Genomic DNA, 16663 nt, shown 5'->3' on the forward strand with positions numbered 1-16663 from the left:
AAGATAACAGAGGGAAGGCAACAATATGTAGACTTCCAGTTCACAGTACATACGGGTCACCAGATCTAAGACACCATATTGTTGTACTGGACATGCTTTGGCCAAACTCTGCCTTTTCATTCATTCATTTATCCTCAACATGAGGGTTGCAGGGGCCACTGGAGCCAATCTTCTTTGAGGAAGATTTTATGTTGGGCCACAGACAATTTTCCACAATGTGTACAATACAGTTTAACCCAAATTAACTGTCACACACAATGCTCAGCCTCTTCTGCTCTGCATCGCCTTCCTCCCGATACCAAGACAGTCATTCAGTTGGATTCTGAGCATTGAACCGTCTGAAATATCTTCTCTTCATTCAGAAGTTTTGCATTTAACCTTTTAAATCTCCAGCTTCTGTGTTGTGCTCACAGAGTCCAGCCACAGTGACACTTAAGAGCTCTGGTTCTGTTTCCTGCTCCCTCCATCATCATCCCATCATCACCCCATCTGTCATTTAAAGTAAGCAGCCGTCTGCTTCGCTGGCACCTTTCACTTTTCAAGCAGCACTTAATTTATCGCAGGACATTTTAAATCTCCTGCCTGTGTCACACTGAGTCGCTGACAAACGCCTGGTTGCAAATGTATCTCATTGACTGCTGACTCGGTCGTATTACAAGCTGCCTGATAATGTGGTCCTCAGGTTTTATCCGCAGATGTTGGAGGAAGTGTATTAATTTACTCTGGATGGGGCCTTATGAAAGCATACCGGCTGACAGAGCGAGCACACAACCCCCCCTTACTCTTTCTCCCTCTATTTCAGCTTCTCAGGATTGAAGCTATATCTGCCACAGAGCCAAAGCATATTCAGCCATCAATGTGTCAAATGGAAAGCTATTAAAACTTCTTAACTTTTCCTAAGTATCAGGAGAATAAGCACAGGATTTAGTGAAATCCCCCCCCAGAGCATGGATTTCCCCCCTGAAATGTTTCCTAATGGAACATTCACAAGTGTCAGAAACTCTTGTCAGGCTTGTGTGACTGTGTGCTGTTTGATTCCCAGTGAATTTATTTGGAGCTGAAATGACAAAAACTGCTGCAGAACTTTTCACACATTCAAATAAGAACTCATTCACCAGTTTACAATAGTATAATTCCAGTGTAGAATCAGTGTGGGTGTAGTTTATTGAAGTTGCCTTGTTTATTTTATACTCTAATACGGTCTCAGTAAGGAAATGATGCTGACATTAACCATGATGTGCAGAGAAGCACAACTCAGGGAGGAAATGCATTTACATGAGAGGCTCAGGGTCTTTATCTCATCACGTGTGGCACCATGATCTCTTTCTGTCCATGAAGACACTGTAAATAGTTGTATTGTGTGTCTATAATGTATTCATTTTCTCTCACTCTCTCAAAAATTGAAACACTTTTAATGGAGGCTTTTCAAACATCATATAGTTGTGGTAAATACATGTTTATACAAATACATATATGACATTAAATGAGAAGGTATTATGCCATAAACAACCAAAATTGTGTTTCTTAAAAAAAAAATGATATAACACTAAAAAAATTTGAAAGAAGGCAAATGATCTTATTAATTTAGCTAGCTATCAATTTGGCTTGTGATTAATAATTTACTAATTCACTCCAATGGTTTGTTAAAATGTGTGCCCTTAATGCAACAATAATAAGACCAGTCTGTATGTTTAACAGACTTCAAGGTTCAAGACAATAATAGCCACAAATGTTACTTCACACAGCTTGAGAGAGTGTGTGTCTGTTGTGTGCACAATTAAAAAGGGAACGACATTACAAGAAGACAGTAAAGAAAGTTCATGCTTATCCTTTGTTGCTATAAGATTATGATTTTAACAGTTATTAATATACATCCAGTGTGACAAGGTGAGATTAAATGAATTTACCATCTATCCAGAATGTGATCCACTCTTGGTGAGTTTTAGTAATGGACACTGCTGCAGAACTGACACTAATATAAGCATCAGAACAATGTCACCATTTACAGCCAGAAAATGAAATATGCAGCAGTCGTAATTATTCAGTTAATCACTGCAGTTGATTAGTATCAGCATTTCCTTTTTTCATAAGCATGTCGTAGCATGTTTTTATGTCAGGCGTCGGCACACTCGGCTGGCCCAAGCGTCCGCTCTGTCTCTTTGCGTCATCTTTCATTTCCCTTTAACCCCCAGGTCTTTCTGTACCTGTCAATTTCTTTCTACAGTGTGACTTCTTAATCCACCTGAGTGCATGGAGGACAGTTTTGACATAAGAAGAAAAGATAGACTCCTGAGGAGAGGACCAGTATCTTTAGAGCCTGGGGGATAACCGGATTACGACAGCCATTTTGTGCCGCTGGCAGTTTTTCTTATTACAAATTTCCCCCTCCCTCATCCCTCCTGAGTTGAAATGGTGCTCTTTTCTAAGAAGTCAACCCAAACACTAAGCAGGACACAAAAACCCATACTCCCTGCATGGTTCTCTCCTCACAACTAAAGCTGATGGTTTTGTGCAGAAATAAAAGTGAATCTTGATAAATGCAACAAGAAGTCAGATTAGATCGTATCTCCAAACTGCTCTTTAGATGCTCCACCTCTAATGTTGTTGTCCTCAGATAGTTTGTCTCTTTTACTGTTGTGAAACTCTCTCTCTCTGTGTTCCCTCTGTGGAAGTAATCAGTGTCTCTGTGTGGTAGTGGGGGCCTCCTGTGTGTCAGGCCTGGACCTACAGCACGGTAGATAACAGCACAGCTATGGGGAGACAGATCAACCGTCTGACCCCTGCTGCCACTCACTTTACCCCTCCAGCCCGTCTGCTCTGAGGAAACCCACAGGGGAAAATAAAATTCTCTGAAAACGTCTTATCATCCCCACAGATGACGCGGTGTGCACGGCTGGATCTCCTGTGTCCATTTATTTTGGCCTTTGAAGGGGCCCACGAGGCCATTGATTGGGGAGGTAAACGAAATAAAGGCCCCCTCCTCTCCTGATATCGAAGTTTATGGCCGCTAAAAAAAACACCCTAAACCCAGAGTTTCATCCAACTGCCACGGGTCGGTCTGCAGAGAAACGCATCAAGCCTCCGTCACGGTAATAATCCTTTTTGCAGAAGCCATTTTGGTTGCCTTTGTGGCCTGGACACTCAGAAACCCAGAGAGTCTGTCTACAATCCCTGCTTGTAAAATGAGCTTCCTGAGCATACGCTCCTTACAATAATCCCCTGTTATAATTACCTATATATCTATATACTATATATAGTTCTCAAGGTGTTGCTGGAGCGTTTCTCCATCAATGTCATTTCAATAACAGGTGGTTTAAGCATATATTTGATCAGATAAGGGTGTAGTCATTATGAAAACTGTAACAATCAATGCAGGTATTCAGGACCAGGGAGATACAGATGTGATTAATATTGATTTTGTAGAATATGGCAGAGGAAGAAGTGAGTCATATAAACATATATATGTTGTTGTTATTATCTATTTTTATCTTTTCTATTAAATTGATTTGGACCCCTCTTTTTGAAGTAAAGTGAATTGAATATAGTATTTTTTTTGTTTGTTTGTTTGTTTTGATATATTCATGCCTGGGTCACATTCTCTGTGTATTCTAACATGTCATTTTAACAACAACTTTAAACTATTAAAAACATGCAATCAAAACTAGCTACATCTTGGGCCACATTTTCAAAAGCATTCATTATTTCTTCAACTTGATTGTCTTACAGCCTGATGAAAAGAGAATTTAATGTTGGGGAATAAACAAGTAAAAAATAATCAGACTGATTAGAATTCTTTTTAAATTCGACTTTAGCTGTAGCTGTGGCTGTAGGTGGCAATGGAGGGTGCTTAACATTCATAGTGTCTCTAAACTGCTGGATGAAGGCTTAGTTTAATTAGATGGTTAAAATAACTTAAACATACAGAAACGTTCAGTGAGATCTTCTGAAATAGACTTCATTATTGGATAAATGAGCCATGTATAGGTCTTTATAGGATTCAATGCAGCTGCAGTTAAAAATATCTTCCATGCAGCCTCCACTACACCTTCTAATTTGAAGTTTTCTGCTCATAATGACTTTCCTCCCTGTCTGTCAGTGGAGCTTTTGGAAACTAAAGAGGAACAAATGTTGTACAGACACTTTTTGTGTGAAGGGATTACAGTTCAAGCTCTCTCTCGTTCTCATTGGCTTGGCTGTTGTGACAATGGTGTGGTGATGATGGCTGACATGTCCAAGCATCATCCTTAACGAGCTTCCAACTAGGTCCAGTGTGACTCCCATGCATGCGCCAAGCAGGCTGTGAGCACTTTTTAGTTCCAGCAGATTCAAACGCTTCTTCAGTCAGTTGGGAATTGCAGGGTCAAACATTTTCTTCAGACAGATCATTCTTGAGTCAGTCTGTCTTCTACACTTCTCTGTCACTTTCCCTTTTACGCACGAGGGTATCATGCGCTTTTTGGAGAGGTGACTCACTTTAAAGTGTGCACTTAAATGAATGTGCCAATTCCCGAAATGGCAAAACCTTTAGATCACATAAAGAGACCCATGAACGCCTTCATGGTGTGGTCCAGAGGCCAGAGGCGAAAGATGGCACAGGAGAACCCGAAGATGCACAACTCTGAAATCAGCAAGAGACTCGGTGCCGAGTGGAAGCTGCTCTCCGACTCCGAGAAACGCCCGTACATCGACGAGGCCAAGAGGCTGCGAGCCCAGCACATGCAGGAGCATCCGGACTATAAGTACAGACCGCGGCGCAAACCGAAGAGTCTCCCGAAGAGGGACAGATTTGTTTTCCCGCTGCCCTCTTTACTCGGAGAGGCAGCGGAGCACTTGAGGGGATTTTCCATGGACTCCTTTCTCGTCCCCGGGGATAAAAACAGAGCTTTCCTCGCCCCTGCCTCTTCCTCCCCTTCCTCACCCTTCTCTCTGCTGGAGCCGGTGGCGCAGTTCAGCACCGGAGCTGTCCAGCGGGTGGCGGAGATTCACTCTCTGCCCTATAGCGCGCACAGCTTTGGCCACCATACTGGTGGGATTGGAGGACTGGTTTGCCCCGGACAGCACACCCACACCCACCCGCCACATTCCAGTGCGGGATACGTGCTGCCATGTAACTGTAGCGCCTGGTCTGCGGCCAGTTTACACCCTCAGGTGGCGTATGTTCTCTTCCCCGGAGGAATGAACAGGAGCAGCATGGACTCTTTTACTTCACCCAGCTCCAGCGTGCAGAGTGGGTAGGAAGACGCACAGTCATTACGCACAGGACCTCTCCAAAAATCAAATTGGCTATATATTTATTCTGCAATTTTACTTTTCACTTTTATTTAACATCTAACTGTAATGGAGAAATGCAATGTTTTTCCATGTTTAAAACGTCATTGTTTACTACTGCTGCATCACTGCTTAGTCCATGTCAATACAGGGTCAAGTTTGCCAGATTGGGTGGTTTTCTGGAAGATACGAGAGGTGAAAAGGACAGTTGTAATAACAGAATTAACGACAGTCAATTACTGTGATATTTTTAGTATACCAGATGGCTGCTGCCTGTTTTTATCGGTTTCGAAAGGTTAAATGTTTCAATAAATCATTGAATTTGTATTTATTTATTCAGATGAAAACGTTTTTGAGAGAATTTCACAAAGAAACACTAAAAATCCATCAACATTATGACTTAGCTGCTATTCAGTGACTAATGAGAAGTTTAAACTTTTCTTTATATTACTGTTTGGTTTATTATGATTTTTATTACTGAAATGCCATACCTGTCGTGTATCAGCTGTAATGAAAAACAAACTTTGTGGGTAATAATAAAGATAATGTGGAGAAGTACCAAACAGTATTGTTGTGTAAAAGCAATCCAGACTAATGATTAGAGAAGAATTGTCTTTAGTCTCAGTTCATGACAAAAAGGGAATCAGGGATGTCGTAATCACACAATCATCATCTTAACTGGAGGTGGTTAATATTTGCCATCTTCTCCATTATATGAAAATATTGCAAAATGTACATGTTGTCCTCAAGGACTTTACTAAGATAACAATGTCATTTTTCATCCAAAGGATTATTTGGCACAGTTGAATTTCATGTGTTTAACTTTTAGTTTACATATTATCTTTTATTTGAGTGTTTTACATCAACATAATGTTTATCCTTTGTTCAAACACATAATTGCAATGAATATTTTACCCAAGTTGTGTGAAATGTTTATTGTTTTTCAGTCAATAAAAAGGTTTAAAAATAAAATTAATTAGTTTTCCCTCAATAATCAGTCTTTATTTGTTATTTATCGTGTTTATTATTTGACAGCGACTGATTTGAAACTTTTACTTTGTGTATTTGAATGCTTTGTCTTTATGCATCAGGCTCCAGTTTGGGAGATTGTCTGCAAACCAGCATCATCTCAGCAGCAGCAAACTCAAAACCTTCAGTCAGTGATTCAGTTTCCCGTGGTTAGAAGGGATTTTCAGCAAAAAATGCAAATCAAATCATCAGCAGGATTTTTTCACAGGGTTCACAGCATGTTGAGTTAAGAAGAGCACCTAACAAGATGCATTCAAAGACCCTGGTGAATTTCATCACTTCTGGGGAATCTACAGCAGAGGTCTCAAACTCGCAGAGCGTGCGCCACATGCTGCCCTCCAAACCGTTGGATGTGGCCGCCACTTAAGCTTTTAGTACATTTTGCATCATAAATACATTTTTATGTGAACTACATATCGTTTCATGTCACCACAGACACTTTCATTTTGAAATTCTGTGAAATATCCATCATTGCAATAAAATATTAAGCTCATATTGCCCATATTGCTTTTTTCTCCAAGACTTTTTTCACTTGACTTGACCCCTTACTTGCCAGACTGGATGCCCCTGATCTGCGGCATGTTGACCTTAGACCTTGACCTTGCAAAAGTGATAAAACTTCTTAAATTTCATCACTTCTGTGCAGTCCACTAGCTGAATATGTGCTGCTGCCACCTTGTGGTAACAGATGCACACATTAGATAGTCATTGGAGTAGAATTAATAGTTTTATCAGTTGTTGTTTTTTTCCAATAATATAATTACAACCAGTCACAGTAACTGACCAACCTTTTATAATCACACAAAGATTGAATCATCAAAGGTTCATGTCCATCTCCGGTATTTACATTTAAATAGTTACGTATCTTTTGGGTGCGAGGTGCCTATCAACACTGTGTCCACCTATCTAAATGGAAGGCAGCCCAACCCATCCTGCTGTCGACTATCACCCACTACGTGAAACTAGAGTGCCTCCACCCACCATCGCCACCATGACTACAAAGTGCCACTTTTGCCCTGTGTCATTCTCCACCTGCACGCAGTACACCTGCTCACCTTTGGCTCAAAATAATACAGATACAATATACAGCTATATTTGACTTATACTTACGACTTGTTACTTGTTTTACTTTATCTCAAACTGGACACAAATCACATATTTGACACACACACACATTGAGTTTTTTCTGAAGGTGAAGACAACAATGGCGCCATCAGTCCTGCAGAATGGGGGATTTTTTTTGGGATTGATTGGTGCTGCAGCTCTCATCGCAGCCACTGCCACAAACGCCTGGAGTGTCAAAGACAGGCAGGGGGACATCGTGACATCTATTTACACCTACAAGGGTCTGTGGCGGGACTGTGAGACGACCTCGTCTGGACTAACAGAGTGTCATCCACTCTATGGCCTCCTGGGCTTTTCAGGTAGGAGGCAATTCTCCTGCACGTGTACTGTAAGTACATTCATTTTAATTCCTCATTGTCTCAACGATGAAACTCAGTGAGATTGTGTCAAAAATAAGTCTCCCTGTTGTCTTCCTGAGAATATTATAGATTATTATATGTTAGATTTAGGGGGACGTTCTTGCACTAGAACCAAATGGCACAAATTCAGTATAGATAAATACGATATGTCACACAATACGTGGTGTTTGAGATGTTTTTGTGAAACACTGAAGCCAGTTCAAAGGGAGACTGTGCCGATAAAAAGAATAAAAGTTGGAAAAGGATCATACTCTTTGATTTGGTGCAAATAGGCAACTTAAGGCTAATCATTTTGAGATAAAGTCCTTCAATAAAGAAGTAGAAGTTATTGAAGGAATGAGTTGTTTCACACAAAGCGTACAACTTCTCCTAGGCAGAACAATTTAGAGTTCTATCTTTTTAAAAATGATTTTATTTTGTTCTTTCTCCGGTTTCCCCTTGTGCCTGAGTCAGACTCTCTGCTATCAGTGTTTACTCTGCACTCACTGCAGTGCATTCTGGTCACTGTAATGCACGGCCAGGCCGAGTCAGTCAACACAGTTATCAGAAACAGAACAAACAGCATGCAAAGGGCAGGTTCCTACAACACACCTACTGCAGGAAAGTGCCCAGCCACCACATTATTCAGACATTATTAGGACCTTATCAAGGTTTCATGTTCAAACATGATTAATTACGTACAACATCAAGCATGATTAAAGGGCTGACTCATGGTCTGCGTATTTTCAATTTCCTGGAAATTTGTCCTGGAAAAATCCACCTCAACTTTAAAGCTGTTTTTGGTGTTTTGTCTAACGTGAGTCTGGGTTCTGTGTCCTCCAGGTGTCTTCCAGGCAGTGCGAGCCCTGATGATCGTGGGTGTGGTGCTGAGCACGACTGCTGCGGTGATGTCACTTTTCTCCCTGACCTGCATCACCATGAACAGCGTGAACGACAGCACCAAGGCCAAGATGAGCATCGGCGCTGGCATCATGTTCATCATTTCTGGTAGATGGGAACACGTATTATGTGAAGCCTTTTTTCTTTTTTTTTAAATTCACTTGTATCATTGTGTCACTTTTCACCATACCCACAGGTTTTTGCGGCATCGTGGGAGCCTCCATCTACGCCAATCAGATTGTGGCCAGTTTCAGGATGTCCACCTACAACTATGGTGGAGAAGGAATAATGGAGGGAGAGATGGGGATGGGGATGGGGATGGGCATGGGAGGAGGAATGGCAGGAATTCCCAGGTAGAATATTACAGTATATAAGTTTATCGTTTTGCTTATTACAATCTCTACATTACTCTCATGTTGGCCTACTTTTGGCTTTGTTAACCTTTTAATTTATGATTATTTGGTTTGTTCATTACTTTTACCATATTGTAGTTACTGTGTAGAGATGTGGGGAAACACATACAAAAGCAATTCAACCAACCAACGCCTTTATTTTATTTGGAAGTAAATTATTAAGAAATAATTTAGAAATAATTATTAAGAAATAATTTACTTCCAAATAAAATAAAGACGTTGTTTTCAGAGAGACAAAGGGGATACAATTTAAAAATGCAGTGTGTGCCAGGACAACTTTGAAAAGCATGTGTGTTTCAATCTCAGGGGGTTAAATTATGGAACAGTCTAACAGATGAATTATAGCAGAATAAAACATAAATCAGTTTAAAAGAATATACATAATACACCTTTTAAATAAATATAAGGATGAAGAACAGCAGTGCAATCCAGGACAGTGATGGAAATGGTCACGTTTAAAGCCAGACGTATTCTTGTGTTGTACTGAGACTATAAAATACTGTAAATATGTAAATATTTAGTGATGGGATAAAGTAGTCTATAAATTGAGTTGTGTGTAATAGAAACGGGGGTAGGTACATGCAAGTTTATACTTCTATACTCCTTTTCAAACATGTGACAAGATGTAAATGTGTTGTCATTGTAAATGTTGCACATCTATTACAAGGGCCATAACAGAAAACAAAATGACAATGAGACCACACTTTTTACCTTGGAGGTCCAGTGGACCGTGGGCCAGAATAAAAACCTATTACAGTATATTGTACAGTACATGCAAGTACTGGGACGCCAGATTCCTTAATTAAATATTCTTGTAGCTGTATGAAGCTGTAGGAACAATAATACATAATGTGTTTCTGTCACAAAACTTTAAAAAAGGGGGAAATTGAATAGTGTTATCTTGTCTTTAACAGATATACATTTGGCCCTGCACTGTTTGTAGCCTGGATAGGAGGCAGCGTGCTGATCGTTGGCGGCATCCTGGAGTTACTGGCTTTCAGGGAAATGATGAAAGATGAAAGGGCACGGTGAGTCCAACACAGATTCATGTTGATTGTTAATAGTGAGAATGAAGGAGATTGGGGCCTCCAGAAATGGTGTCCCCCTGAACCCCAAGAACACCTTTTATGTTATGTACAAGTAAATAATTGTTTTATTATTGATGATGTCTTTGAAGTCGTTTTTTTAAACTGTGCTTTGTCTAAAAAAGACACAATAGCATTACATTTCTGTACTTTTTACTATCCACAACTACTTTCCATTTGTCTTTTAGTTACCCAGGAGTTGCTTACAAACCTCAGTCTCACACCAGAACTGAGCCGGATGATCGGCATTCAGAGGGTGGCAAGAATTACATGTAACTTTTAATACAACATCAACACCAACAGTTGGTTTCTTTGAGGATTTTCACATGCAGCATGCTTTATGTGATGTTTTTGTTCAGTTTTCATTTATGCACTTCATCTTGACCATCACATTCAACAGATTTATAATAATAATATAGGTAAACCAGTTTTCACAGGCACATTTTAGAGGTAACGTATAAATGTGCAGATATTGTATGTAACTGTTGAATTATTTTGTTGGAAAATAAAAAACTGATTTCATAAATATATATCCAACTGTGGGATTATTGAACATAAATGATTAATGGAATTTCAATGACATATACATCAGTGAGAATTCTTGCTTTGATACAAATGAGCAGCAATGATCAACACAAGCTCAGTAGTAGTTATTTGACTGCTGCATATTTCCAAAGTCATACTGTTTTGTTTCACACTACTGATTTTCATAGGGATGACTAAAAACAATTTAAAATATGTTTACCCTAAGTTTAACCTTAAATCCAAACTTTTCAATACTTCAGGACTGTTAATAAATTAGAGCAATACTGGGTAATATTTTATGGATGCAATGTAATAATTAAGTTCTTTCTTTATTTCATGACGGGGAAAGAAAAGAAAAAAATCTGTGGAAAAGTTAGCAAAATTTATAAATTTAAATCTGCATCTAACACTATCACAAACCCACTGAGTAACTAACCCACTGTATTGTGTAACGGCTGTACCGGCATACTGAGGTAAGCAGCAATGCCTTCTTAGACCACTAGATGACAGCAAACACACTTTGCAGCTTGGTCAAAAAAAAAAAAAAAGGGTACTTGGCAGGCAGTCCTGTAATTGTAATTCTGTGGAATGTTGTTTTAAAGCAAACACAATTACTACACCACAAATAAACCATCGGAGACTTTATTAATTTCTTTGTGTACTTAAACCTCAACCTCGAAGCAAGCATTCAAAATAAATCAGTTTCCCTTCCAAAGCAGAAGATGCACAAAAACACAAAGATACATCAGACCTCACATCCCAACACTGGTTTACTGTGAGCTCTTCACTAATCTGTGCTTCAGCAGAGATATCTGCATTGTGGAGAAACTATGATCATTTAGTCTTGCGACAAATCTAATCGGTCACAATGTTCCACATTATAAAAAATAATTATACAAGAATATCAGACAGAGAGGAAACAAACTCCCACACATGGACAATGGAATTATGTATGCACTATTACAGTCTATTAAGTCTTCTTAAGTTCGTTGATCATTATTTCAGGTGTGCTGCCCTTCTGGACTCTGATGTTGCTTCACACTCACTTGCATAAGTCATTTGTTAAAATCCAGAAAAAAAGTTCATGAATTTCACATACAAAAACAGTCCGAAAAAACAGTTATGAAACAACCAACTATCAAGGCCCAGTTGTGTACAAATTGGTATATAACTAAAAGGGTCTGATTAACTGAACTATAGGAAACCGTTTGTTATATTTGCTCCCGTAGTTTCTAACTGTGCAGATACGTTTTTGTTTTTAAATCTCTTTCTTTATTAGAGCATTCCTGTTTCATAATTCTCTCTCAAACGGAGTAGTTCAGATGAACACTGCTGTCTGTGTGGTAAGTGGCTAGTCAGCACTAATCAGGGCACAGTTTCAGAAAACAGGCATTGCTTATGAATATTTCAAATGTAATTGAAAGTGCTGTGAGTACATGACAAAGATTGTATTCACCTGACAGGCACAAATCTCAGAGTGGACAGTTCACAACCTCAGCACACTAAACAAAAATTATCTGCACAGTTATACCAAACAGCAAGTAATGAACTATGTTTAAATTTGTAAACTGGTACAAGAACTTTTCACTAGAAGAAAAAAAAAGTGTACTTGTGTCTATATAAGGTCTAATTTCTCACTTAGAAACTCCTCCACGCTGTCTGTGTTCCACTTGAGGATGCTGAGTTCTTCAGCGATGTTCCCGTTATCGTCCAAGAGCTTTAGCACAGGATCTGAGCCTCTCACGTACTACAGGGTGAGCGAGGAGAAGCACAGAGAAAACAGGAAGAGAGTGTGTTTAGAAAGCAAATTTAACCTCACTGCAATGAAAAAATATTAAGGAAAATGTTTGTGCCCCATCTGATCAACATAACTTGATTACTGATAAATGACTTACTATTTGACCCCAGATAACATAATCTACACAATTTTTTATACCTACCTTGACCTGAAGACCCTTAAACATCTTTGGCTTTTCGCTCCTGACAAAAGCTGAGGAGATAAAACACTGGTGAGACAAATGTTAGGTAATAAATCAACCCTTCTATTTTAGCACCTAGGTCTGTAATTGGTGACAACTGCAGAGACTCCCGAGAATTCAGCGTTCACAGTGGGGGAGACGGTTGACAACACAGGATGGCTACAGCTGAAGTAAACAAACAGCCATATGGCACAGACAGGGCTCCAGACAACATACACCCACCGACCCACTCACCCACCCACACTGAGGCAAACAGCAGTAACTCCATCACCAATGTAACCCGACACTGAATTAACCAAATGTTACAGAGATGGGAGGTCTCCACTCCCAAGATGCCGGGGGGAAAAAAAATCTTCAAAACTTATTTGAAAACCAGCCCGCCGGCACTTTACACCACCTACTGAAAAAAAAGGGAGTTCACGAGGAAGTAATTTACACTCCTCCCCACTGATTAACACACAAAATCACACCAAAGGCAGGAGCTCGTTTTCAGGAGAGTGGATGTTACAAAACAGAATACAAATCTAGTATAATTAGTATAATCGAGTATAATTATGGTGTGCTGAAGGAGAACTCACCTTGGACTTGAGGGAACCTCCCCAATTTTCATCCACACACCTCAAGGATGGCTCCAGCATAAAGCTGTGTGCAAAGAGAGATAGTAATGTTGTCCATGAGGAGGATCACACAACACAGGCACAGATAATAGACATTACATTACATGGCACATAGACAGGGGCTCTGTGGGTGGTAGAGCACCTGTCTGGTATGGAGGAGTAATTTGATTCAGGCAAATTAATTCAAAGATGTGGCTGAGTGACTCCTCAGGGATCACTAAAGTGTGAGCCTGTGCATATGGTTCAGGACTGATGGATGGCAGTTCATGAAGTTTGCCATTGTAATCAAACCTCCGGCACCAATATACAATAAGTAAGAGGAAAATGGAGTGTGTATTTCAACACCACTTTCAGACAGCAGAGTGGTAAACAACCTGGTGAGCTGATTCTTACACAGCAAATTAAATAAACCATGCAAAGCTGAGATCATCCTCTCTTCCTTTAGTTTCCCGTGTGGTTCTGTAAACAAGGTGGCACTGCTGAAATTGTATTTTCTTTATCACACATAACAGATGAGAGACAAGTCACAGATATTGCTAACTGGGGACCAGGAAGTAAAGTCTCAACATTGAGTAACTGGGGATTTTTTTTTTCATTTTGAAATGTCCTTAATTAGTCGCTAACTTTGAAATCAAGAGTAAAAATTTAAAGTATTACTTTGTCTGTACAACTCCATTCATCTTTTGTTTTCATCTGTTCACAAAGGATGCCTACACTGTTCAAACATAAGTCATTTATAGTATATGTTTAACATATATGACAAAGGATTAATAAGTAGCAAAAGGTGTAAATAAGCAAGCCTTCCTGTTTGAAACAGCGTAATCTTCAAGCTGTGAAATGATGTGTGCACTCCACTTTTTAAAGTGCTGTTGCTAGGAGACCACATGTTGTGAGGGCTTTATTTAATCAAAGAAAAATAACACTGTTTTTTCCTCCACAACTTCACTCACTTTGTAACCATAGAGACTAGAGGATGAGTGCCTAAAAACAAGGTCTGCACCAGTTACAGAAGTTGCTACCACAACATTTGACATTTTGGCCCCAAAAGAGAGCCAAGCTGAGGTTAATGAGCCAGACAACTGTTGACCAGTGGTGGTTGCTGGTCTTTTAAAAAGGGGAAACTCATTTCAGGCCCAGTTATTTACTTCTACTGGTTTTAATGCGACATAATGCTACAGGAATGAGATAGATCATTCGAGAAGAAAATCACATCAGACAACCTATGATAAACAGCTGATTCTGAACTAACTAGTCATATAATTGATATAGCTGAGGTTGTGTTTTGGCGAACTTTCAGTAATGAATTCTGTATATACACAACAGTACATATTTGTCCATTTATTTCATGACATTTTGCTGTCTTCCATGGGGTACATCAATTGCAAGGGAGTTACATTTAGCTGTCGCCCAATCAGTTGACTGTCATGGGTGTCCCATACCATTTTACTCTGGCACCCCCAGGGAAGGGTGCAAAAGAATGGAACGGTTGGGGCCAGTTAATTTGATACTATTCCAAATGGGAACACAAAAACACCCAACATATTTTATTGTACCAAATCAAAACGTTCCACTTGGTACAAACACGGCTATAGAGTAATCTCCTCTGCTGATGACAGTCTCTGTGTGGATGCTTGATCAGACCTGATGCACAGTGGCAAATGGTGTCAACAAACATCCCCCAGCATTTCACAAATGTTCCCAGAGCACTACTACAACTTACTGAGAAGCGTGTTGCTTCTGGAAAGCTACAATGAATTAGTTAAGAGTGCACAATTTATAAACCATCATCAGATATAAGAAGTCTAAGTCATGCAGCGCACACGAATCCCAATGACTCCCTTTTCAAGTGAATCTAGGTGTTTGTTTGACTCGTGAGCTAGTTGTTCCTTTTACCTTGCGTGCTTCCATCAGGGCCTCCTGTTGGCAACACTGTCCGCACTCAGGCTGGAGCTTGGTGAGGCTGAACTCCCCAAGCAGGTCACAGGAGCTGCACAGCAGGTTGCTGGAGAAGCCCAGCTCCCTGCACGCCTCTGAAGACAGGTCAGCTCCATACGCCGACAGCTGAGGAGAGGAAGGAGATTAAAGGAAGGCATATTGGGAAATATATTTATAATCTACTAGCTCATTTACTTATGTGTGGCCTGAAATGCAGTTGTGCTACACCTACATAATTATCTTATAATAAGCTACCAAATTGCAGTGCACTTCAGTTAAATTATTTACTTACAAACACATATACAAACCTAAATTTTCATTTGGTTTACAGTGGTGAAAAACACCATAGTTTTAATGGTTGTTTATCCTGGAAAAAGGAATCCCTCCTCTCCCCTGTGGCTTTTCCTATGATTTTTTCAATTGTTTACCCAGTTGAAAGGTTTTTCAATGGGGTATGGGTTTAAATATTCGCATCAAATAAATAGACACTGTACTCAATCGGTAACAACACATTTCTTGTGTATAATAGATTGACTTGACTGGTAAGGTGGAGTGCTAAGCATGATGTCATTAGTATTTGCTGTGTTGATCCTGTTTACTACTTACCAAAGTGTGTAAGAAAATAACCAAAGGAAATTTGCCGACAGGTGTATCACGTGGTACTTTCGTTGAAATGTAGGCTAATAACGATGCCAACAGGAAATGTGAAAAGTTACATGGTCTGTTTTGCGCACAGTGTGAAAAATAAGTTCTCATCCGGTCCATAAATCCCATTTTAACCATTCATGGCAAGCTGCATGTATAACCCTTGTTTATACAGTACCGACTATAACTAACACTAGGAGGTCAAATAATGTTACGCCAAAATGAGAAGTTAGCTCCGTTGTGTGGGAAGTGAACGCGGAGGAGGCTTCACTTTCATAGCTCATTGCTGTGGAGGTTGAGCCACGTCATTTTGAGCTTTAGCAGGATACAGCTAAAACATATCCGTGCCGACGTTAGAAGTCTGACAGTCCCTCTACTCATATGTGTTGATTTGAAAAGCAGCGTGTTAAGCGGTGGAAAGTGCCTCATTTCAGTGACAATAAACTCACCGTTTTTAGAAGCGAGATGAGCCACAGGAGATACACCTCTCCCGACATTTTGGATGCTGCTTTGTTAACGAAACTCATTCCGAGGACCCCTATACTTGAATAAAATGAAGCCCAACCGCGCCTGATAGTTAATCGATTCTGATGCGTTTGGCTTTGAAAATACTGTCCAGCAACTACAACAAAAACTCTATTTTGAATACATGTTTTTTGCAAATACGTAATGTATTTACGTATTTTTTAATTAATTATTATTACTAATATTTTAAGATTAGGCATATGCTGAGGTCCACTTGTAGTTACTTCCTCGTCTGTGCTGTTTGTTCGTGGCTCGAAGAGAAGTGCGACATCTGCTGGC

General features: G+C 39.8%; 3 protein-coding genes across 3 annotated transcripts; 2 read left to right on the forward strand and 1 right to left on the reverse strand.

Annotated features, from left to right (window-relative positions):
• The first annotated feature begins 4353 nt into the window (after nucleotides 1-4353).
• LOC122777232 (transcription factor Sox-14-like) lies at nucleotides 4354-6209 on the forward strand. The gene has a single exon (XM_044038324.1). It carries the CDS (start codon nucleotides 4492-4494, stop codon nucleotides 5233-5235), a length of 744 nt encoding a protein of 247 aa, XP_043894259.1. The 5' UTR covers nucleotides 4354-4491; the 3' UTR covers nucleotides 5236-6209.
• Nucleotides 6210-7334: 1125 nt separating this feature from the next.
• On the forward strand, nucleotides 7335-10539 carry cldn18 (claudin 18). Its single transcript, XM_044038311.1, has 5 exons — nucleotides 7335-7721; nucleotides 8604-8768; nucleotides 8857-9013; nucleotides 9988-10101; nucleotides 10347-10539. The coding sequence occupies exons 1-5, from the start codon at nucleotides 7502-7504 to the stop codon at nucleotides 10432-10434; spliced, it is 744 nt and encodes a 247-aa protein (XP_043894246.1). The 5' UTR covers nucleotides 7335-7501; the 3' UTR covers nucleotides 10435-10539.
• A 770-nt stretch (nucleotides 10540-11309) lies between these two features.
• On the reverse strand, nucleotides 11310-16389 carry selenof (selenoprotein F). The gene is made up of 5 exons (XM_044038363.1): nucleotides 16309-16389; nucleotides 15173-15340; nucleotides 13241-13304; nucleotides 12624-12673; nucleotides 11310-12430 (listed from the first exon to the last, which is right to left on the reverse strand). Exons 1-5 carry the CDS (start codon nucleotides 16384-16386, stop codon nucleotides 12299-12301), a joined length of 492 nt encoding a protein of 163 aa, XP_043894298.1. The 5' UTR covers nucleotides 16387-16389; the 3' UTR covers nucleotides 11310-12298.
• Between the last annotated feature and the right edge of the window lie 274 nt (nucleotides 16390-16663).

The sequence above is a fragment of the Solea senegalensis genome, linkage group LG1 (assembly GCF_019176455.1).
Source record: "Solea senegalensis isolate Sse05_10M linkage group LG1, IFAPA_SoseM_1, whole genome shotgun sequence".
NCBI lineage: Eukaryota > Metazoa > Chordata > Actinopteri > Pleuronectiformes > Soleidae > Solea > Solea senegalensis.